Source organism: Lathamus discolor, chromosome 1 (genome assembly GCF_037157495.1).
Source record: "Lathamus discolor isolate bLatDis1 chromosome 1, bLatDis1.hap1, whole genome shotgun sequence".
In the NCBI taxonomy this organism is placed as follows: domain Eukaryota; kingdom Metazoa; phylum Chordata; class Aves; order Psittaciformes; family Psittacidae; genus Lathamus; species Lathamus discolor.
The window spans coordinates 140,724,014-140,748,692 of record NC_088884.1 but is presented as its reverse complement, the minus strand read 5'-3'; the positions used below and the strand labels follow the sequence as shown (position 1 = coordinate 140,748,692).

The 24,679-nt window shown below is 42.7% G+C and overlaps 3 protein-coding genes across 3 annotated transcripts; 2 read left to right on the top strand and 1 right to left on the bottom strand.

Moving 5' to 3' along the window:
* On the bottom strand, positions 1-4,521 carry LOC136007395 (uncharacterized). Its single transcript, XM_065665288.1, has 3 exons — positions 4,318-4,521; positions 2,751-3,858; positions 1-22 (listed from the first exon to the last, which is right to left on the bottom strand). The coding sequence occupies exons 1-2, from the start codon at positions 4,481-4,483 to the stop codon at positions 2,993-2,995; spliced, it is 1,032 nt and encodes a 343-aa protein (XP_065521360.1). The 5' UTR covers positions 4,484-4,521; the 3' UTR covers positions 1-22; positions 2,751-2,992.
* Positions 4,522-5,678: 1,157 nt separating this feature from the next.
* LOC136006496 (uncharacterized) lies at positions 5,679-7,586 on the top strand. The gene is made up of 2 exons (XM_065664528.1): positions 5,679-5,913; positions 6,508-7,586. Exons 1-2 carry the CDS (start codon positions 5,679-5,681, stop codon positions 7,422-7,424), a joined length of 1,152 nt encoding a protein of 383 aa, XP_065520600.1. The 3' UTR covers positions 7,425-7,586.
* A 10,340-nt stretch (positions 7,587-17,926) lies between these two features.
* CHRNA9 (cholinergic receptor nicotinic alpha 9 subunit) lies at positions 17,927-24,270 on the top strand. The gene is made up of 5 exons (XM_065665289.1): positions 17,927-17,996; positions 19,133-19,278; positions 20,040-20,194; positions 20,862-21,394; positions 23,045-24,270. Exons 1-5 carry the CDS (start codon positions 17,927-17,929, stop codon positions 23,602-23,604), a joined length of 1,464 nt encoding a protein of 487 aa, XP_065521361.1. The 3' UTR covers positions 23,605-24,270.
* Positions 24,271-24,679: the final 409 nt, after the last annotated feature.

The following is a 24,679-nucleotide window of genomic DNA, read 5'->3' as shown; positions in this document are numbered from 1 at the left end:
CCCACTCCACTACAGTTTGAGTCTGTAAAAGAAAGAAACAAGTATCTATCAGTATAATACCTATCTGCATCTATCTGCTCACATTGCTAGGGCAAGGCAAGGTTAAATTTGTCTCTCTAATTTGTCAGTTGATTCCCCTTCATTAGAAAGTGGCTGCATTTCAGTGCTGTTGTGCCCAATGGATTACAGGATTTTCGCACCTGTGATGTGCACAACGCTTAGCAACCTGGCAGGGAAAGCTCCTTGGAAGTTTTAACAGTACATCAATACATCAGTTAAATTGGTGTCATTTCCTTTCCCTTCCCTGGGTTTGTTGTCCGGGAGTTGTTGCTGCAGTAACTTGGCCTCAGGATACACAGCAATTAAAACTATGGGTGGTTGCACTGCAGGAAGATAAAGCCCCAGGAAGACTGCTTCACAGAGGTGTTTTTAGGATGCAATTTGATGAGAACTTTTCAGCAGGAGAACCAACCTATGTCATTTTCTTACTTGACCTCAGCTGGGTTAGTACAGCTTTTTGTAGATCTACACAATAAAGTTAATCTGATTATTTTTAATCTACATTTGTTTCTATATTTGCTTCAGGTTTAGTCAGGCAAAGTGTACCAGCACAGAGATGGAAATGACAGTGGTGGCTTGGGGCAAGCTGGTACAGCTGTTGAAAAAACACTTGCCAACCTGTAGGTGCAGCACAGCCTTAAGCATTTATTTAGGACCTCTTTTCCCTGTTGGGAGAGAAGTGACCATCGCCATTTGGAACTGCTTACAGAGCTGATGAGGAACCATCAGTGGCATTCAGCTGATTTTTGTGGTGTAAGGTTTTTTCCTCCCTCATGCTGTTCTTCCTGCTTGCTTGGCATCACGCAGATCATTGCTGGGGCACTCTGAGAGGTTTTCCTGACTTCGAGTTGGCTATAGTGAGCTCTACACCCTTTCTCATCCCATCTCTTGGGTGGACTGTAATTACATCAATATGGAGAAACGGCACGTTTCTATCTTTGAGATTCTTAGTGTGAAGCCATCACTGTTACTACCATGAATACCCTGCTTTCTGTCTGAGACAGGCCAGCACCCCCTTCCCTCTCAGAAAATTAAGGACCGGTAAAATGAGAGCATGTACCATCCTTGTAGTTGAAAGCACTCTTCCCACAGCCTCGAAAATATTATCAGTTAACACCTGGATTATAACATACCTGCTGGGCAGGGATGGAATGACCTTTCAGCTGCACACCTGAGGACAGCCTCAAAGTTGCTCTTCCCCATGCCCTCTTGGTTTACTGCAGCCTGCTATGCTTCTCTGATGTACATTAGTGCTTTTCTGGTGGTACAAGGGACAGTAAAACAGGTCCTCCAGCCTGTCATTGCCACATGCCAGCCCCTGAATTCCAGGTTGAAGAGCAGCCCAGGGTTCCATATGTCATCACACAGCATAAGGCTGAGCAGTCATGCACACTAACACATGGGCCTGTGCAGTCAGTTCCATCCCCCCAACATGCACAAAACAGCATCCTGCTTCTCCTTCCGTAACAATCCCCTTTTTAACTCTTGAGGAAAACATGTGCGACCCACAGTACCCCCTGGCATTATCAGAATAAGCCAAAGTCTTCCCCCTCACTCCAGAGGCAAGCCTACTCCCTGTCTCTCCTCCATAACCAAGGCTGGTGAGCCAAACTCCTCCCTCTCTCAACATCCATCCTGAGACCTCTGCTCCCTCTGGCACACTTGCTGTGTGTCAACTGAACTGCCTACCTTATAATCACAGAGTGCTAGCCACTCTGATGCACGGCTTCGTGAACACAAGCAAGACCGGGGCTCAGCGTCAGCATCACAGCGTGCTAGTTCTAAAACAACTTGTGGTAAAGCTGTAGAAGGAGAGCTACCAAGTGTTGCATGCTAGGGAATTAAGAGATTGCTGTCTACTATCACAGCTCTGTCTTTGCAGTGTGCTCCGCATGGAGAGCAGAGCATGGGCTTTCTGTAACTAAAGACCCTCTTGGAAATTAGACTGGTTATTGAGAAGCACAGTACCATGCCAGCCATATTCTGTATGCCTAGTTGTCACCTAGGCAGCTCCTGAACACACTGATGTGATGGGCTATGGGGCATTCCATGACTTTGCACACCCTTGTTACAAAAAGTGACACTTAGCCTTCTTGTGATCCTGCTTCTCAGATACTATTCAATTAAGATTCTTTCTTCAATGAATGCTCCAGTTACAGAATAAGGGTTATCTGTTTTAGCCATCTCCTATGTCCTCTGCTACAGTGGATCCTTTGAACCAAGCAGGGTCATCTTTGATGTGTTAGCCACATTTCAATTAAAGGCTACTTTTGGTCTGTATCAGACTTAGGTACATGCTTTGAAGAGGGATCAGTGAAGAATCTAAGAATTGTCAAGGGGAAAGCTTCTATAGGTAAGGAGACAGACTGCAGCAGCAGTACCAGAGGTTAGGCAGTTAGGACAACAGGGTCAATTTTCCTGCTAGTGTCACACTCATGTAGCAGCTAAATTCCCCCCACACTCACAGCTTCCAACTACTGTCAGCTAGCTTTACTTCTCATTACATTAGACAGTGAAAAAAGATGCATACTTGCATTGAGTTATCTTGTCACCACTGTGATGAGTAGCCTTTGAGCAGGGTCTAACATAAAGATTCTAGAGAAGGTCTTGAAAGAAAACAGTTTAATAGAAGATTACACAAAAATCAAACTACAATCAGAACAAGCGTGCTGAGTAACATGCATACTAACCCACAAGTCACAGCAGCTTTAAAACCGTGATGCTCCACTTTCAAACCATTCCAGGTAGGAAAAGTCACCTTGTATTAGTCACTTCCCTTCTCTGTAACTTTACAGAGCACTTGAAGCTCAGTCTGTATAAGATACACAGTTTCTGCATTGCAGAAGATACTCCTTACTATGGAAGCCCAACAGACAGATGGAACTATGTCATCTTCAGGATATTCACCACCACCTTGCTGTTAACAGCTTCATCAGAATACCCATGAGAGACCACTCTCATAGTTCCCCAGCTGAAAGGAATGCACACCATACTGGTTTGGAGGGAGTCCAGCAAGCCCAAGAGCACAGTGGAAGACAGTCAGGAACTCCCTCTTTGTCACAGCCATACTATCCAAGTGCACAAAGAGGGGGCCCTCTCCTTGTGGCCGTGCTGCCACATAGATGCGGAGAGCTTCAACAGGACATACCCACATCTCTTTAGAGAACCTCAGTCGGATCAAATTTCTCTGTTGGCCCATATAGGGTGTATGTAAACTAAGGTTTGCACTGCCTGCAGTCAGCTGGAGGTCACTCAAGTACAGGAGCTCTGGCTGCACTCTATGTCGGTGATTTGCCACCATCTCTTCTATGCAGAGTGCACCAAAAAAAGCTACAGTAAACATGGCACGGAACAGTATACACTCATAAGGAGAGCTACACACAGACTCTAGAGTCCCCAGCAGAGATCTTAATACTTCAATAGTTACAGGAGAGTACTGATCACTTGAAGGGCCAGTCCTATGTTTCAACCCTGATATCCTGTGACAGATAACAGGATCTTGAAGAGGATCAGGATGATCTACCATTCTGGAGATGAAGGACAATCCTTCCATATACATTATTATTTTTGCAGGAGGCAGATCCTGGGACTCCATGTTGACCAAGAACTCTTTCACTTGATCCACTGGAATTGGCCAGACTGCAGACAGAGCCATGCCTTCTCTAAAAGCAAGGAAATTCTTCAGGCCCTTATAGTAGATGTGCCACAAGTGTCTGTCTCTTGAGTCCTCCAGTAACAGCAGAGCTTCCAGGGGCCTAGGGCCCAAGGGATTCTTCCGATGAGCCCAGCTGAGTTCATCTGTAGAAAGAAAACCACATTAGCAATGGCAAACAAGGTGGCCTCACAGATGGTAAAATAGTTTCCTCCCCTTCAACATGCTTCAACTTTCTACTTGAACTTCTCTGGAATAAAAACTGTCCCATGCATTCTTATGACTTTTGCCTGTACAGCTTCCAACAGGCAGAGCACAGAAGGATTAAGCTCTCAAAAACCACTGTGAAATTCTCTCTAAAGCAACACCTCAAGCCTGATGACAAATCCAGCACAGTACTGCAAGATTTCTGCAACCTCACATCTCCACCAATAGGCAAAATGGGCTGAAAGTGACAAGCCCTCTATAAACCAGCAACAACAGACCCAGCGGCTCACATCGAGCCCGGAAGCCTTCCAGCACTAGATTCAGACCCCATGGAAGCACGTGGAAGCCTCCACCATCTCTCCCACCACACAACCGGCTGACCCCAGGACCACACTCACCCGCTCCTTCCCCGCTACCCGTCTCCACTCCACCGGGACCTTGCTGCCCAGCGCTGCCGCCCAGACCCCGCGGCAGCCAGCCCATGCCGGGCTCCTGCCGCAGCAGTGCCACCAGCGACCAGAAAGGCGAAGGGGCAGCGGGCGGCTCGATCCTAGCTCTCTGCATCGCCAACAGAACAGCACCGCCGCACCAGCAACCACGAAGCTACAATACCCCAACCGTGCCGCCGTGTGCTGCCCTTTTATAGCCTGGCCCTTACTTCTAACCAATCGGAACCCGCGTGCCCCCGCCTCTTTCTTAAGCAATGGCGGAGCGCCGCGGCGCAGCCCGGGCCTGAGGGGCGGTAGGGCGCAGTCCCCATCTCCTCCACGTCCGCCGCCGGGGCTGCAACGGCGAGGGCGGTGTTTCACCGGCCCGTTACTGCCTTCAGTGTGCCATAGCTGGGGCCTAAGGAAGGAGGCAGAGGTGACAGTATGCGCCCGCGGGCGCGCCTCCGCCGCGTGACCGAACCTCTGTAGCTCTGCTTGTGCTCTTCTGTGCCAGTTTGCTGCAGAAATAAGGCAACCTGCGGAGGTACAAACGCGGTACGGGGCCGGATGAGGGACAGGAGTAATGCCCACAGCTCAAGGGAGGGGGTCTCCTGGGGACAGAGGTTGCTGGGGTCCCTGCCCCGCTGTGCTCAAGGGGTGAGAGACAGGGCCAGCGTCCGGGCCACCCTCCTGGCTGCCTACCAGAGCAAGGCTCTATGAAGACATCCCAAGGAAGATGAGGACACACAGGGGAATACTAAGTCAAAAGCTCAAGATGGCGGCTGTGGAGCCTGCTCACTTCATTTTCTGTCTTGGGATCAGGGATAGCTGCCACGGAAGGGTGGCTATCTCATTAAGCTGAGAGCAAACATCTAGGTAAGCTATCTGTAATTAACAGCAAGGGATGAGTAGTTCAGAGCAATCAGCTGTTCTGCAAGAAGCTGCAGAAAACCACATCTTGGAGAGCCCAAGAGAACAATGGGTGAGGAACACAACTACTTCTCTCTTCTTTTAACCTCATCAGTAATTCTGTCCGTATTTCAGATTCCGATAAGGAACAATGTAACAAATACCTGCGCTTCAAGCCTTTCAGTTCGCCGGCCGAGCCCGGCTCCTCACGGTTCCACCCCTCGTTAGCGCCCGCTTCACACCCGCCCCGCTCCCCGCCTGCTGCTCGGGAGGGACCGCATCGGGCGGGCAGGCAATGGCAGCGCTCCGGCTGGAGGAGGGCGCTCGGGCGGCTCCGCGGTATAAAAGGGCCCGTGGGGACAGCTGTGGCCGTCTTCGTGTACGTGTGAGCGGCGTGCGGCTGGTACTCGTCTGCTCCCGCTATGTCGTACAGCGACGGCGCTGCGGCTGCGCCGCTTCCTGGGCCCCTTGCCGGTCCCTTCTGGGAGATGTTGGCGCTGCTGGCCCAGGAGCCGGGCATGGGATGGCTGGAGCGGGCCCTTGCTGGGCAGGCAGACCCCTTCTCGCGTCGCAGCCAAGGAGCAGCAGGCGGGACAGCGGCTGTGGTGCATCCCGGCGGCTCCCGGCAGTGCGGACAGCGCGGCAGTGCTGGGATCGGTGTGTGCTGGGCTCCGCGGTGGGGTTGCCAGCATGGGCGGCAGTGGTGGCGGCTCAGTGCCTGCCGCATCCCCTGTAGCCGGGGGCTGGCCTGTGGCTCTGGATGGGGAGTGAGTGGTGGCCGAGGCTCCCGCCAGGCTGCATTTCCTTGGGTTTACTGCAGTTCTTGTGCGGGGCTGGAGCTCTTAGAAGGAGGCTTCGAGGGAGTCCCCTTCCTGGGCTGGGGAGCATGCCACTTCTTGGCGGGAGTGTGTTATGTGCCCTTTGCAGTTGACTTCTATAAACCATGCTGAGAAGCCTTGGTTTTAAACCTGTGTTTTGCTTGTCTTCTCCATTGCTACTCTACAAAGTTGTAAATTCCCAGAGTGTTACCAGATCTAGTGCCTGAATGGACTTGGTATGTTGCTTTTAGTTTCCAGTTTGCAAAAATATCTCAGCTCTGGATGTAGCTGTGTAGGAATTGTTTTTAATCAGATGAATAAGGAGAGCATCGCCTAGGGGGTATATGACACTAAGGAACACTGTTTATTGCTTCTTTAAATGGTATGCTTGTGCATATTGTCAGCATGTGCTAATGTGAATCTCGTCTTGCAGGGAGGGAGTTCAGTTGCTCTCGAAAACATTCATTGGGACCTTGGCCTTTGAAGACTTTGTCACTGTTGGAGTGTTCAGGGGATGGTAGGCTTTGGCAAGCCTGCCTTGAAGGACTGAAGAAATTCCTTGTCTTTAGGAGAAGCATGGGAATGTCTGCAGCCTGGCCAATTCCAAAGGAGCAAGTTAGAGGATTTTTAACTGTGGAATCTCTTTATTCACCCTCAAAGGCACTGGTGTATGTGGCAGGACTGGCTTATTTATCAAAATTGACTGGTAACTCTAATCCTCTGGGAGATCCTATCACACATTTCATGGTGATAGGGCTGAAACGTCGAGCAGGCATCCTGAGGGATAAATACTTGCCTGTAACAATTGAGGTGTTGCGATCTCTCTTAGGTGCTCTGGAGTCTGTATGCATAACTCATTATGAATGCTTACTGTTTCGTGCATTATTTACTGTAGCTTTTTTTGGGGCACTTCGAATAGGAGAGATGGTTGCAAAGCACCGTGGTATATTGCAGCCTGAGCTACTGTACCTGAGGGACCTCCAGCTGATGGAGAGGAGAGTGGCGTTTCATCTGCGTAACTCTTCTATGGGTCAGGAGAGACATGTCATCAGCCTTGGGCTGTCTGAAGAGCCATGGGTGTGCCCTGTCCTGGCTGTCCAGAACTATATGATAGTTCGTTCACAGCTGGAAGGGCCACTCTTTATCCACTTGGATAATACAACTGTGACAAGGAGAGACTTCCTGACTGTCCTCCGAGGGGCCCTGCAGCTGTTGGGGCTGTGCCCAGAGCAGTATGGTGTGCATTCCTTCTGGCTGGGGACTGCTGTCACTGCTTCACGCTGTGGGTATCCAAGGGAAGATGTAACTCGCCTGGCAAGATGGCCCTGTATGGTCCTAGACGGACCATAGCCTTGGAGATGGACAGGAAAACTGAAGCTAATGAATTACCTTCTTTCTCTAGAGTTAACTGCATGGTTTCTAGTCTTTGGCATTAACACCTGTAACAAACTTTCTACCTCACAGTGGGGGGTGATCTCTGAAGTTCTCTCACAGTGGCTGCTTGTGCTGTGCATGGACCTTGTCTCTGTCTTGACAGAACAAGTCTTCAGGCAGTTTTATCTTGTATAATGTGAATTAATAAATGTTACCTTTTTAAAAACAGTCTTTGCTTGCTAGTAATATTGTTGCTTTTTGCTCAGAAGAAATTTGCTTCGAGAGCAATGAATGATGAGCAGGCTCTGGAGAGAAACTCTAAAGTGGGAGGTAATTAAATTGCAGTATGTTTTTGTATAGCTGTACACTTTTTAACACTAACATGTCACTAAGGTCAAAAGAGAAATATAAGCTATATTATTAGCCCAATAACAGACAGCAAAGGGTAAGCTTTTTAAAACATTGATAATTGTAAGATGTTCAAAGTGGTATCTGGTACTGTTTAAATGGGGGCAGCAGCCTCTCTATTCAGCAAACTCTGCCTCCAAAAATATTTTATTTAATCCTCTAGGTAAATTCCCTCTGAGCATAATTAGCCTAATCAGCATTTTAAATAACAAAATAGCACATGGTTCACTTAATGATTTCCTTAGGATGTGATACTAACTTTCTAATTCAACCTGTTCTTTTTCCTGAATTTTAAGCTACTTTTTAAGATTGAGGACTTGTTAACCACAATCATAAAGTACAATGGTTCGAGTACTCTACAATTTTACAATTATAACATTTGTAATATTTTTAGAGCATGTGGTGGAATACGTTTTTCACCATATGGCTGGGCTGGGGAGAGAGTTGGTGAGTCACAGTACCCTAGCTGAGAACTGTGAGCAAGCTTTTTATCACCCTTATTACTATCACTGATCCAAACCTGGACCATGATTGTTGCTAAATGGGCTGACTTTTTATCTTGCTCTGGCCTATACCCTTTTCCTAACAAAGCTATGCACCACAGAAGTATGGGAGCCAGCTGAAATTTAATGCTGGCTTGATCTCCATGTGGATAATTAGCTGTGATTTCTGAGACTTTTGATTAGTAAAAATTAACACTCTCTATGTAGGGCAGTGCCAATCTGCTGCTCTTTGCTCTGAGAGTGGCATTGTGTTCACTGTGGGAATTGGCTACAGTGCAGTAAGACTTTTGTGGCTATGACTGTATCTGAGATCTTTCTTCTAACTGCATTTCAGCTGAAAGCTGTCTTTTTTCATTTTGTTGCTTTGTTCACTAGAAATGCTTGTTTATACAGTCACTTCTGCTTCCGTGCATGAAATCTGAGTGTAAGTAGAGCTAAGGTGGTACAAATGTAGCATCTGCTCAGGGGCTTATCCTGAAGTGCCCACCAGCTGTTGGTTAGGCTGAGCAGGCACTTGGAACATACCTGCATAAGGAATTGCTTTGTGTCCTCTAGAAGCCTTGATGGATTTTTGCTGTCCTTGTGTGTGATGTGTCTGCTCACTGGCTTGTGCTTGTACCCAGGCATGCCAGCTTCTAGTACTGTCTGTCGTCTTGCTGTGAAAAGACCTATGTGTTGCCTATATGTGGCATGGTTTTAGTTTATTTTAATTGGCAATAAATTAGTTTTTCCCGGGTTCAGTCTGTCTTACCTGTGACAGTAATTGAGTGATCTCCCCATCTTTAGCCCTCATATAAGTAGATCAAAGTAGCTGCACCATTGTGGCACACCTGGGAGGTGTCAAAATGAACTGGGTACAAAATCAGCTAGCTCACTGGATGTGCCTGGCCATTTAGCTTCTTGCTAGGCCTTTTTAATTGATTTCAGCCATAAACTGTGCTTCCCAAATGGGGAGACAGGAAAGCCTTACAAATATTTTTTTATAGTGTAAATGGATGTTCTAGTAAGAGGAACAGCTGTATTGTGTAATGTATGTGCCATTTTTAAAGCTTAGAGGTATGCTTTAAGTCTGTCTTCTGTGGAACCTGGTATTTGGCAAATAAATGCTGTGATGATTGCTCTACCATACTGGGAAAATGGGTGTCTGTCTTACCTGTAATTTCTATGTGTGATGCTTCTATGAAGCAAGAAAGAATAACCTTTGTTCTTATTTCTACCTGCATTCTGTAGCTGTAGCCAGAGATTCTGGTCTTGTATGCATTTAGGTGAAAGTACAGTCTAGGAAGCAGCTGAAGGGATTGAGAATGAAGAATGGACTATAGTTATCAGATTCGCTGAATTTTGATCCCAGCATTGGGAAGAAGAGAAATGTGTTTTTAAGGAATAGCCATCACTGAAGTAATTAGCTTTTTAAAAATTGTTATTTTGATAGGCTGGCTGGCATATTTTTTGATAACAGGGTTATAGAGGCAGTGCTCAATCTGTAATTTCTTATTGGAGCTATAGGTCACCTTTTACATGGCAAATTAAACTGAGACAGCTGGTAAGTAAATAAAACCTATCTTCTGAATGTTAGGAATTTAGTGTCTCATCAGCTCAGAATCATAAAATATTTCTCTTTAACAAATTTGTATTTGCAGAGTTTTTCTATTTAGCTGTTTCAGTGTTCCTGAATAGAAGCAGAAGAGGATATAAAGTATTTACGTTAAGAAGCAAAATGGGGCATTACTTCAACTCACAATTCTTTCTTACAATGTTAATTATTTCACACATTTTAATCATGTTGAAGTGAAAGGCTAAGCATACTGACTTCAGGAAGAGCTAAATTACTCTTGTATTAGTGATCACTGTCTGCTATGGGAATTCACTGTATTATGTAGAGAGAATGGTGAATTTGCTGAATTGTTATTCATGTGGAAGCTTACAATTTCTACAATTTATGATTGTTAAATTTAACTCATTAGACTATTTTCAAGAATAAATGGGAAGTGATTAGTTTTTTTTAAGCCACCAAACTTTCTTTGTACAGCTGATTGGTATGCTTTTGACTCTATTCTGATTGTGATGCTTATATCAAATACATATTCTTCAGAACGACAAATAATATTACCCATTAATTACTACAGTACTAATTAATCAAATATAAAGCATATGTCCTCACACAGCTAAAACTTTCACTGTTGAAATGGTACCTCAGAGTACGTGTTCCTGAAGTGGATGAAATTTACAAGAAATGACTTATTTCCATATCTACTGAAAATGAAGTAGGTAACTAAATCACACACTTGTCAGGTTGTACATCAGGATCCAGGAGTACTTGCTTGTAGAATGAAAGCATCCCTTGCTACTCTGACTAAGCAGCATCCAGTGTCTTTTGATAGCAAAAGCCCAAATCCAAAAAGCTAAGAATAAATTAGCTTTTGCCTTTAAACCTCTTGGGGTTTTCTTTTCAGTGGTTAAATAGAGAATTATTTGTGCTATAAACAGTGCTGAGGAGATTCTTTAAGAAAACCTACAAGAGCAAGCAAGTGCATATAGCATGCTTGTGTTTCTTGTTTGCAACCAACACCTGCAAAAGTAGACTTTGAAGATGGAGGGGTTCCACTGATTTGTTGCTTAAATGTCCCCTTCAAGTACCTCTTGTGTACCTAGAAGTATTTCTTTTTTGTCACCTTGGCTTCTTCCTTCTGCTTAAAGATACGTATATCAGTTGTGATGTTTACTTGTACATAGAAGAGACTCGATTGCTCCGTAGCAAGGAGAATACTGACATTCTGTAGCAGCTATAACAGCAGCATGCTCTCTTTACCCTGCTCTGGATTTCTGTTGAAGCTGTTTCGTTTCATATTCTTAAGTCATACCCCATCAGGAGGTTTGTAATTGCTAATGTGGTGAACTTGGAAGCTGTGTAGGCATTGAAAGTACATTTATTTTAAGGTATTTTAAGAAAAAGCAATGCTTTTCAATCGAGATAGGTGAGGAACATTCTGCTTTGTGTTGTGATGTAAGTTTAGCTAGAAGCATTCGTATATTGTGGAATGCACCAATTGCTACTGGCTCTTTGAATCACCTCCTCCAGTGAGATGTCATAATGTTGCCATATCATTCTCTGAGGCTGGCTGTGTATTCACTGTAACATGTTGCTTAACCACACCAGTGTCTCATTTGCTACTTACATTGCCTTCAAGTACTGACAGAAGGGAAAGAGAACAACATGTACCACAACTCCCATGTTTTTCCCTTGTGTAGACCTTCCCACCAAGTACCTGTCAAGAGTACAGACCTGGCCATTCCTGAGTCATTGATACCATTGGATTAGGAGTTGCTCTTTGAAATGGCGATGTAATATTCTGCTTTTGTTAGAGCCCAGGCATAAAGGCAATATGAAATTTGATGCTAAAATTGTTCCAAGTTCTAGCAATGTTCTTATACTAGCTCTTTTATACTAGTTTGATGAACTGGCTTTTGCACTTCAATATACAATTCCCAAAAGCTGTAACTGTAGAATGGTTGTATGACAGTTTGTCTTCTTATAGCTCTGCCATAGCTGTAAGTTGTGCGTTAATCCCTCTTGCCTTTTCCCCAACATCTTTGTTCTGTTTCAGAGTGAAATGCCCTCCCTTAGGGTAAAGGCAGTGGAGCAATTGGCAAAGATACTTCACCATTTACAAATGCTTTGGAAAACATTGGCTGCTTGCCTGCCAACAATTGGTGGCCTGCAAGCAGCCAAGGTTTTCAGAAGCACACAACCCAACCTGATATAATTATAATGTCATATTATATTATATTAGTAGTATTTTAATGTAAGAGCATTTTTTTTGTCTTAACAGCTTTTATACTTCATATCGCCTTCCACAGAATCTGAAAAACAGCAGTTATTAACCCTGGAAGATTCAGTTCAGTGATGTAGGCTAGCACTTCTAGATGGCAAATCCTTTGTCTTTGTGTGCAAAATAAGTTTTTTCAGCCTAGCTAACCAAAGAAAGGATGTTCTTCAGTGGTGACTCCCTATATTAAGACTTGAATGCTTTTCCTTGGAAATACTAAACCTTCATTTCAGTGTATTTGTTGTGGGTTGAAAAGAAGGAACCTATATCTTGGTGTTGAGCAACTGCTCAAAATTTTGCAGATGTAAGCCTGTGGTATGAATACTGCCTCCCTTAGCTGATCTGCAGCCACTGTGCTCAGAGATGCTTAAAACAAGGGATGCTGTCTTTGCTGACATGGTGGTGGTGCTTTGTCCCCAAGAACTAAATGATTCTGTTGTGCCACAACAAGCGTAGTTGCAGAGTGAATAAAGCTGCAGGTTTACTACCATATTTTGCTCAAGTGGATTTTTTTTCCTGCTCAGTCAATAGCACAATGTAGCTGTGCTCTTGCTAGGACATTCTAAAGACTGTCAGTACCCACGTACTGTAAGATGTTTCAGTAGCTAAAACCATGATTTATGGAAAGTTCTTTTCCTTCAAAGAGATGAGTAACTGCTGCCTGCCTTATCCTACAGGGAGGCTTGTTCAGGCATAAATGCATTGTGTAATTTGTGTCCTCCCCCATGTAGTTGCTCTGATATTTTTAAAGTGGGAAGCTCTGCAGTATCTGTGAACTTGGGAAACTAGTTTATTTGCTTTAGGAAAAAAAAACCCTTACTCTTGAAGTGTTTTGCCAAGTTAGGTATTTTGCTCTGTGTACAGCAGGATTTTTGTTTTCTTCCTCCAAATTCTGGGAGCATGGAGAAATCACTTGTGTAGATTGTGATTGTGATGGAGCAGGAACAATTGGATAACACCAAATTTTGCAATATAAATGTTTGTTTTGTGTCCTTTTTTGAAGAGGTTTGTATTACAAGAACAATTGCATACAACACTGTATAAAGTAGCATGTATGAATACTGTTTCAGCATTCATGTTGCAATTGGAGTTCTGTGAATTCCTTAAAACACAGTTAAAGTTTAGGTCGAGACATTATGGTCTGCATTTTTCTTTTTTCAGTCTTCATCATCTTTTGGCATCCTGCCTTTTCAGCCAGCTGCACTGTGTTAGTGCGCAGCATCAGTCTTGGCTCTTTGTAGAGAGCTCTTAAGCTCTGGGGAACACAGAAGTTCAGATGTACCATATTCTTGTTGCAAGGTAGATGAGAGCTCATCAGGAAAGCATACATCCTCAAGAGGATGCTAGACCCTCTATGCGGATACCCTTATGCTCATGATGGGTTTTTGGAATTTTTTAAAGGGATGTTCCCACCTCAATTTGAATTTTGGAGGAGTCAAATTTGAGGTTTGGGTTAGTATCTACACTGTCTATACTAGTCAGTTTGCAAGCATCCTAGTGAAAAAGCTGAGCATGCTGACTTTTATCAATTTAATAATACAAGGTTACTAAGGGCAAAAGGTTTTTCTACTGGGAAGGTGCTGGGAGGTGGTCAGCAGAGCTGCCTGCGTGAGTGGACCCAAATAAAATTTATTTTCAGAAAAACTCACAAATGTAACATGTTAGTATTTCCCATCTCTGGAAAATGTGGCTAGCATTCTACATTATCTCATTGCCTGACATTGTGAGTGCTTCCCAATGTGCTTCCTGTCTTCTATGTGTTCAACAGGGTGGAAGAAAATATGAATGAGTATGCTGGTTTCAGGTGGCAGGGGATTTTTAAAGAGAAGGAAAGAGGAGGCAGTAGGTGGGTGAGAAGAAATGAGGTGGAGAGAAACATGCTGCATCTAAATGAAGTGCTGTATTCTTCTCCAGAGCAGGCGCATTGAGGCTATTCTACTGGCAAGAAGGACGGTTGTTACCGTGCTGTTGAGACTTCAGTTGGTCTAAGGAGAGAAGTCTGACTGAAGAGTTAGTGTGCTGCTTGACCCCATCACAAGATAATATTCTGTAGCAAATGCTGTGAAGAATGTGAATATAACAGCTTCTTGGGAAAAAAATTGGCAAGAAGGCAAGTAGAAGCAGACTGTGAGACACTTCTTACAAACTGTGCTTAGAAACCAATCTGTTCTTCTTTATTGTTCTCTGATGAAGGGATGGATTATAAATGGTACAGACAGCCTTGAGGCCTGCGATAATACAGTGTCTAGCTTTTCCAGTTGAAGGCTTAAAACCTGAATGCTATTTATGTGAAAAAGGGTAGGAATCCATTAAAAAATTTCTCAAAGTACATGTCAAAACCTCAGCCATAGGAGCAAGTGGTTATTCCAGGCAGAAAGACAGATTTGTTTATTTGAAAGAACAAAATTTTAAATGTATCTATGTTTCTTTCCCTCTTTACTTATAATTTGGCTAAGATAAATGTCTGAAGTTGGAAGTATTAATAGAGAAGAGATCCCTTCCCTGTCATTTCCTCTTCAGTCTGCCCTTAAAGTGCATGTACTCTTACATGGCAGTACACTGAATTCAGATTTTTTGATATTGATAACAGCACGTGTGCTTGTCTAGAACAACAAAAAGTTACATGTGTCATGTGAGTGTCACACAAGCTCAGTGCACCAATGCATCGTACATTTTTATCCTGCTGAATGTAAGCATGGAAACAACGTTCTGCTCCATTAATAGCCCGTATGCATTCTCACAAAGTCAAATAAATGTTAGAACAAAACGTATGGAAGAGGATTGGATATTGTGTCATAGGCCTTAACTGCTCTCTGCCTAAGAAGTGGCCTGTGCTCTATATATGGTTTTGTATCATGCAGCTGTTGACAGTGATTTATATTTCCCCTCCCTGAAACCCTCTCATGACTGGTCTCGTGTGGTAAGCAGGCAGAGGAGCTGGGTTCAGCCACTTGGCTGTTTTGTTCCTTCTGCTTATCAGCTTTTCCCTGAAAGAACATCTTGTCTCTACTTGTTTTATATCAAGTGTAAGGCAAAAAATCAGCGAAATTAATCGAAGTAGATCAAAATGCAATGTGATTTTTGTGCGATAAAATCGTCTTGAATGGCTGGGTACCTCAGTAGGCTGGCTAATAGGGCCATCTGCTGGCAGATGTACTCTGGCAAGATAACTTTGAATTTTGATGGGAACGAGTCTGGGGTTGGTTAGTGGCTTGATTCTATCTTCCAAACACCCGTGACTCTTATTAAATTATCTTTGTAAGCGTCTTCGTATTTCATATTAATTTCTGGCTTCGTAGCAGAACTTTTTACTGTAAAAAGAGGACTGCTTAACTATAAATTTAAGCTCCATTCAAATGTTAAATGGGATGTTTGATCTGTGAGTAGTATTGCCATAGGTTATGCCATAATTTAAAGCTATTCTGAGGACATATGGCTCTGTAGATGAATCTTTAAGATCAATGAACAATGATTAATGCCAATATTCGCTCTTCACACAAAATGTCTGCGTTAGGGACATTTTGATTGCAATTACAGATCAGATTTCTAATGAACAAACAAAGAAGCCAAATGGTCTGGCATACTAAGATAATTACATTTCTTGTCTTTAACATTGAAAAGCCTTTTGAACATGTTTTAGGTTTATTTTCACAAGCATTGTGCAATCAATGCAGCATCTTAAATGACGAATGTGTTCTTGTGTATGTGTGGTCATGTTTGCCTGTCTGTATGTCCAGTGTTTTGTGACCATGATAGACCACAACTGAGGCTATGATCTCTCTCTCTCAGCAAGTTTATAGCGAATAACATGGAATATATGTGTGTATAAGATTGAATTGAGTAAACAACACATGTAAGCATGCTTCTTGTTTTTGTCTTTTGAGAACCTGCAGTTCCCTTTCAAGAAGATTTCATTACAGGAAAGGTGCAAGGTTTTTTAGTTTGCATAAGGTAATACATATTAATGTGCATCAGTCTACACTGCTTGGCAGTGCTGGTGTAACAGATCACAAGGTTGTCTCTAGCCAGTGGCAAAGCAAGGTTAGTCTTGTTTCCAGTAGTGTTTATAGCAGGACTCTTAAAGCAGTATCCCTGGTCACTCTGGTGACTACAGCAAAGCAGTAGCTACTTGCTGACATAATGGCAAGGAACTGCAGGCTAAAGGCATCCTCTGAGAATGCACTGGTCTGACTGTATCCAAAAATCTTTCATCTTCCATCTCTGATTTTTGTTGTCTCTAACAGTGTACGCATCCCTCCCACAGAAAAAGGATGTTATCACATACTGACTATGGGCTGCTCTGACCTTTTTGACTTCTAAACAATTCCTTTTTTACTTCCTTTGACAATTCAGCAAATGAAGTGATGGAGATGAATTTCATTACAGGCGCTTTGACTGAAATTCGTTATTGCTTACCTATTAAACCTGGCTGTAAATGTCATTGATTTATAGACACCATGAAAGCGCAGCCGTTAGCCAGTGAGTGCCAGGAGCGCTACTGTATAGAAATTGTGTACAGAGGGGTCAGATTCCTTCTAGCCAAAAGACTACACAAGAGTAAAGCAACAGTATTTTTTATATTTTCTGTGATCAGAGCTATTCTGGACCAATTCTTTTTGCTGGTAGTTCATTCTATATTTTCACCTTTCTATTTTAGTGACTGTTTCATTATGTTTTCTAAAAGAATGGCAAAACACATTTCAGTATATCAGGAAGGATGGATTTGACTATGGAAAGGAGGAAACAATCTTCCCTTGTCTCTGAGAAATTTGTAAGAAGATTCCTGCAGTATTGGAAACTAACTTGGCCACATGAGTAATATAGACAGAGCTAATGGAGGTCTGATGATTGGGGTAGGTGGGAGGCCAGGTGTGCTATTGTTTCATATTTATATTGCTCTCCTGTAAGTCTTTTGGCTAAATGCAGGAGCTCTCCAGTAAGTCAGTATTTCTTAGTAAAGTTTTGTCAAGTTCACCTGGGAAAAATTGTACTGTATTGGGAAATGGCATTTTATCCGTGGAGTCCAATTTTGCTTCTGATTTACTGTACTGAATTCTGGTCTGAGTTGTCTACACCTGTGGAAGTTCTTGTTTGCACAGTGATACAGGGCTACTGCGTGTTGCCTGCATTGTCTGACTTAGGTGTAGCTGCCGTCTCTTCCATGTGGTGAAACCCTGTTTTGTCAGCATGGCAGTATGTAGGCTCTGGGTTTTTTTGCTGTCGTGAGACATATTGGATGTGTGATGTACACTGTGACTATACCAATTAAAGCACTAAGGCAGGTGACTTTTTTTTGTGAGGGTCTACAGATTCTGTACAACTGCTTCTGAGCGGGCTGTTGCTCAACACATGGGCAGGAAAATGTGGCCCAACAAAGAACTGTAACAGGGTTCTTCATACAGTGAACAAAACCACTACCTTTGTACTAAAAATTGCAATGGAATACGATTTTCCTGTTGATATCCAATCCATTTGTCATCGTCTTCAGCATTCGCTTGAGAACAGGCAGCTCTCAGCTCAGGTTACGGAGAGAGGGAGGGCTCATCCGAGCCTCAGGCAGTGGCAGAGACAAAGACCATCCATCGCTGTAGGACTCTGACTGCTGCTGAGGGGGGACTGAGCTGCTCCTAGCAGCTCATCAGTGCCTCAGCATCTTTGTATTGTGCAATTTGATTTTTTTGTTAGTTTTGGATGGTGATAAACATTTTTGTCCTTGGGAGAACGGTTTTATTAACCAAAAATGAAGAGAAATAGCCTGTCCTCCTTTAATGTGTCTTTGTGGTTGCTGTTCACAGCAGTGATACTTCAAGGTGAGAATACTGCTTGCTAGCTAAATGTTGCATTGATGTTTACTTAACTTGGGAGATGGTGTCTTGATGTGTCTTGCGTGGTTGAGCTCCAGAAGGCTTTCAGCCGTTTTGTTTTACTTTGTCTCATTGATGATACAGACAAAGTGAATGACCATGTACAGCCAGAACTTACATGCTTTTTGGGAAGCTTTTATTTGTCAGGATTTCTTCTTAGTCATGAAGGTTTGCTTTGAACTCTGGTTAGTCCAGGAAGTCACTGTCAGTCACCAGAGTGATGTACTTCAAAGCACTTGCTTACTGTGTAGTGTCAGCTGGCGTTTGCGCAAGTCTTGAGTGTTACTGTCCTCACCCTTTGCTTGCAGAAATGTGTGAATCTGTCTAAAGGTAATACAGAGACAGCCTAGAGAAACTGTGATGTCCAAAACTGTGGAACAGCACAAGTGCTGTTTAAAACCTGAAGTTTCAGTGAGATTTTCGTAGTGATCAAGTCTGGCTAGCAAGAAGTATTTCCAAATACATGGTTTAGAAAAGATGTTAGTGCAAGGATGTGTTTATACATTGTTTAATTGCCAATTTGTGAAGAAAAGCAGCTCAGAGTTTTTCCAGGTAACTAATAAATACATAAATATTTCTGGAAGTAGCATGAATCTATTAGTGCTGTATTTAGGGAGATATCGCAAGTCATTAGACTGGGAGTAGGTTTGACTTCAGACTTTGATTCTAAGTTTAGCTTTGCAGATGTGTGACTTAAGAAAATAATCTATATAATCAGTATATATATATAATTGGTATAATCTGTAAAAATATGCCTATGAAAGACATCAGTAAAATAAAGGTAATGATATTTACCTTCAAAAAGGCAGGAATCTCCATATGCAGCTTTTTTTTGAGTATGGAAAGCTAAAGTTAGCCATTCATTTACTACAGGTGAATGCTGTCATCAGGTATTGAATAGCTTCATCAGGTATACTTCTGTTTCTGAACTAAATGATATTCTCCAGTATATGAATGACAAATATAGGAAATGCCACTTTCCTACTTTAAGGCAGAGAATACCACTTAAAGCTGTAGGATGAAGGTGTCTTGTCATACTAGCCAGTGCTTAATCTGATGTACTGAACAAATCTGTTATCTAGCTGTAGAATCAGCCAAAGGAAAATATGCTCACATGCTGTTTAATGAACTCTTTGAAGACTACTCAAATGCTCTAAGACCAGTGGAAGACACAGATAAAGTACTGAATGTCACTCTTCAGATCACATTATCCCAAATTAAGGACATGGTGAGTAATAAGTTTTCTAAAGATGTGCAAGAAACATACTAGCTGTAAACCTTTTGCTTGGAGTAGGAAAAGGAGCTTGTATTTTGTTGTGACAACTCCAGTAATGCTTCTTTAGGATGGTCCAGTTCTCCCAGTACTTCGTAGATTCCTATCTGACTTCCATCATAAGTCTGCAAACTTCAAGCTGCTGAATTGTTAAGACTTCTTTTGTAGTTAGATGTTGGTGTCACACTCTTCAGGCAACTTTTGCTGAGTTTTAAATAAAAAGAGCAAATGCTTTTTGTAAGTTGCAGTTAGTTCCTACATAAATGCCCTATTTTAGCCTTCAGTAACTTTTCTATAAATTTGGTTGAGCCAGATGTACTTTTAAGGCAAAAGAAAATGTGTCTGAAAGGAGAATGGAAAATCACTCTTGTGACTTCTGAATTACAACTTCAAGGCCTCACCAAGCTTTAAGAACTTGTTAGACTGAATCTGTCAGCTGCTTGGTATTCTTAAAAAGAAATTCTTAACATATTGGGAGCTTTAGACAACTGTGATTAAAGCTAGGGAGGATGCAGGGGGAAGAAGATTGGGCAAAAGAAAGTCAACAAATGAGCTCAGTATAGTGTATGGGCATATGGCTGGGAAGTACTCTTGTGGTCTGTCAGTATTCTGGCCTGTTTTGAGCACTACTTTAAAGCTATAGAACAAATGCTGTCTACTTCTAAGATGTGATTTTTGTCACCTTCAGCCAGATATACTTTTACATTTTTATGCAGGATGAAAGGAACCAAATTTTGTCAGCTTACTTATGGATTCGACAAAGCTGGTATGATGCATACCTCAAATGGGACAAAGATAAATATGATGGACTGGATTCTATCAGGATTCCAAGCAATTTGGTTTGGAGACCAGATATTGTCTTATATAACAAGTGAGTGGGGCTGGAGAAAATCAGCTAAATATGTCTGAGGGAGGGAGGGGGTCGAGGGAGGAATTGGCCCACAGGGTCTGAACTTCTGCAACTGTACATCACCTTTGCAAGGGGTGTGTGTGTTGTCTTAATGTTTGTTTCTGATCATTTAAATATTTTGCAATAAAACCATAGGCAAGGTTTGGTAGTGGATTATGGTACAGAGCAAAGCTGTCCTCTGTTTCTCTGCACTGGGAATTGAATACTGTGGCAGCCTGAAGTGCTTTCTACTGAGGCTGCTGAAGAGCTCTGGAAGGTTGTCCACAGAAATGTGGTACATGAAGGCTGAGCTCCTTGTCTGCTCTCCCAGGCCAGTGGCGACAAGTAGATTATTTTCATCTTTGGTTGGATTCTTATCCTACTGTATCCTGTTTGAGGTCAAGTTTGAAGACGCTGTGGCCAAAAAATAGAACAAAATTTAGCAGCACTGATGTTTGGCATTAACAGGCATTAGTACCTGTTAAAAATAGTTAATAACAAGTTCGTACTGAAGTTCAGTAGAAATAGAAATATGATTTCAGAAGCATGCTATTAATGGTGTGAAGCGAGGGTCTTCCGCTTTGCCCTCTCTTCTCCAGCCCACACCTGAAGTCAGTCTTGACAATCCTGTCATTTTTCTGTCTTTTAGAGCTGATGATGACTTTTCAGAGCCTGTGAACACTAACGTTGTGTTGAGATATGATGGAAAAATCACTTGGGATGCACCTGCTATCACAAAGAGCTCATGTGTAGTGGATGTATCTTATTTTCCTTTTGATAGCCAACAGTGCAACCTTACATTTGGGTCCTGGACCTATAATGGTAATCAGGTAGACATCATCAATTCTCTTGATAGTGGTGACCTCTCTGACTTTGTAGAAGATGTGGAATGGGAGATTCATGGTATGCCAGCAGTTAAGAATGTCATCACTTATGGCTGCTGCTCTGAGCCTTACCCAGATGTGACCTTCACACTGATTTTGAAAAGGAAGTCTTCTTTCTACATATTTAATTTGTTGCTTCCTTGCATTTTGATCTCTTTCCTGGCTCCACTGGGATTCTATCTCCCTGCAGACTCTGGGGAAAAAGTGTCTCTGGGTGTTACAGTTCTTCTTGCTCTGACTGTGTTCCAGCTGATGGTTGCAGAGATCATGCCTCCCTCTGAAAATGTACCTTTGATAGGTGAGCTTCGTACACTTTGTCTTTTAATATGGCTTATTAGTGTAGGCCTGTATGTGTAATTTGTGGCTTTTGGGAAGATAAAGATGCTACACTCTTAGAACATAGTGAAATACTTACAATGCATGTGGAATTAGTACAAATATGCTGCAGCTCTTTAAGTTTTTGTGTTCATTTTAATTTATGTATAATCTATTTTGTATTAAATGTAGTTAGACATTTAGGGTTATTTTATCATGTCTTGTAGTAAAGCTAATAATGGAAACGGTTTTAGAACCAATGTATGAAGTGTAAGCAAGAACTAAGTACAAGGTCACACTGCTTCAAGACATGTTTCTGTCAGATCCAGATGGTTGGATGGCCTGGCTGGGATGCTCAGAGTTGACTTAATATCTGTCAATCATTATATTGAATTGTAATTCCTGCAATCCATTATGCTGGATTTTAACTTTTGTCTGAGAATTCAGAAGAGCTGATGTGTAGTGGAAGGGTGGTGTTCAGCACTGTCTACCTTTTGCCAGGACCTTCCTCCTGCCCTGGGCTGATCTGCCCTCTCAGAAATGGGGCTGTCTGCCTCAGAACACAGTTGCCTCCACACTGGCTTCCAGCTTCATTAGCAGAATTCAGATCTATTACTTTTATTTTCATTATTAATGTGTATATAGAAAACTGCATGGCTTAACTGAGACAAAACACTGGTCAATGAATAGGCCTGAATGTATTTCCCACACCAGCAGCAACTATTCCTGCCTAGAATAGCCAGACCTAGCTTTAGTCTGCATTCTCCATTACCTTACTCTCACTCAACATCCTTTCCAACCCCTTTTAAAACTGGGATCACATCATGTTTGTCTGTGGCCAGCCTTTGCTTTTCCTGCAGAGACTGCACAGCAGTGGAGCAGGGCTGGGAGCTGCCTCTTTGCACAGAACAGAAGACACAGTAGGTTATCTGGAGAGCTGTGTACTGCAGTTGTGAAAAGCAGTGGCTGAGTGGCACAATTTGTTCTCGCTGTGCTTATTATCTATTTCTGGACAAAGTGAACCTTGCTTTTATTTGGATTAGCCATGCTAAAATTTGTACATACAGATAGCAAATCTCAACAGGCAGTGGAGCCACCTTTTAGCTCTGTGCCTGGCCTCTCAGCTATCACTATGCTAGTTATGGATACCAGCAAGGTCTGGATATTCACTGGCCTGTGTGAGCGTGAAGGTATCCATCCGCTTGTATGGGGTGGGCCAGTAGCCCCAACAATGCATTATCACTTTTGTTAATAGTGGGAAGTGGGATTTATAATGTGTCACCTGAAGCCATTGACATTGGGATTTTGCAGACACCAGAAAAAGAGGAGGGCTCCTGATAAACATTAAGCTGCTTTCTGAATGGGTGTATCTTGAAAAAACAGAGATTTTTGACTTTCAAACCTTTACCATGCTAAAAACTTACTCATCTGAGAGGCATATAAGGTTTTGCTTTAATGACTTTAATCTTTGTTTTTAAATGGTAAGTTAAACATGATCTACGTAGAGAGAATCAAGATGATTAAAATTAGTTTCACTTGCATTTGTTTAGCACTGTTATCATGTTGTTATTTCTGCACATTTTTTTTAATTATTAGGGTAGCATCTCTAATGTGATTTTATTTTGTGTTCCAGGAAAGTACTACATAGCAACTATGACCATGATAACAGCTTCCACTGCACTGACAATCATTATAATGAATCTCCATCACTGTGGTTCAGAAGCGAAGCCTGTTCCACAATGGGCCAGGGTGGTTATTTTGGACTACATGTCAAAAATCTTTTTTGTTTATGATGTGGGTGAAAATTGCACAAGTCCAAGAAGAGAGAAGGAGGAAGAACAGAAGTTAGAGGGGGATGAAGGGTATCAGAGCAGGCACACAGAGTTAAGGAGTCACATTCCCATCAGGAATGATGACTGTGATATCAAGGAGAAGCCCAATGGAAATTTCAATAAAAGCTATGGAGCTCATGGTGACATTAATGTTGGGGAGACTGTTAATTGCTGTTCTTGTTACAAAATGCTGATTAAAAATATTGAGTATATTGCTAATTGTATTCGCGACCATAAAGCAAACCGGGCCAAAGGAATTGAGTGGAAAAAGGTTGCAAAAGTGATGGACAGGTTTTTCATGTGGATTTTCTTTGTCATGGTGTTTTTTATGAGTGTGCTGATCATTGGAAAAGCAGCTTAACTGAAGATGAAGGCATTCCTTTTGTAAAATCTGAATATACTGGGTTGGATTATTTTGGTGAAGCTCTGGGACAGGGTCGCTTTTGAGATCTTTGTCTTGCATTCTGTAACAATAAACAAATTGATTTTGTAGGCTGTGATGGTGTGTTGAGACATTGCTCAGTGAGGGCTTTGTTAATGACTGTCTTTGCCTTTTAGTGGGGGAGTGCAACCCTGCTGAGGCTGCTGGGCAAGCACTCTGCATTCCATCTTGATGGGTGTCAGCCACAGCTTCAAGCTGAATGGGGTGGAGAGTTGCAGTGATGGAGCAGACAGCTTTGCAGGGAGCACTGTATTCACAGGTCTGCATCTCTGCAGCTTGTAACTTGACCAGCCTTCCCCCCACCAAAGTGAATTTGTGACATGGCGGCAGTTCTTGGAAATCATGTCTTCATGGTACTGCCTTTTTCCTTTTTACCTTGTCTTCCTAACATCTGTTTGTTATGGCTCTCTAATCACTGTCCTATCATTTCATAGGCTCTACATGTCTATCTGCTGTGTCTTTCACTCCTAATACCACTGAGCTTACTGAGTATGAAAGTTAAATTGATTTTTGTCTTTGTCACCTCCTGCTGCTGAATATTACCCTATTGTCACTAGGGCTCCAGGAAGCCAGATTCCCAGGATAACTCGCTCACCAAGTTGGAGGGTCCTTCTTGAGCCTAATAACAGGAGGGACTTCTGTCCTTCCTGTATGTCTCATTCTCTATGGGATTTGTCAAGATAGACCTTTAAATGCTATTTGAGACTGCTTAAATATGAGGTGGTGACTTTTGTCTCTGCTCACTTTGTTGACCTTCATCAATATTCACCCCATGTGTCCCTTGTCCACTCTTACATCCTCTTTAACACTTAAATTTTAAAGTGCTTACAGGAATGCAAAGGGTCTGTGCGTTGCTTAGCACGAAAGTATGATCTTAGAGTCTCATTAAAGTAGTAATCAACACTCCTTGCTCAACACCTCAATACTTACGTGAGTGTGTTTGTTGACAACACCAAAACCCCATCTCCTGTGTCTTTTTTCCTGTTAACTCCCT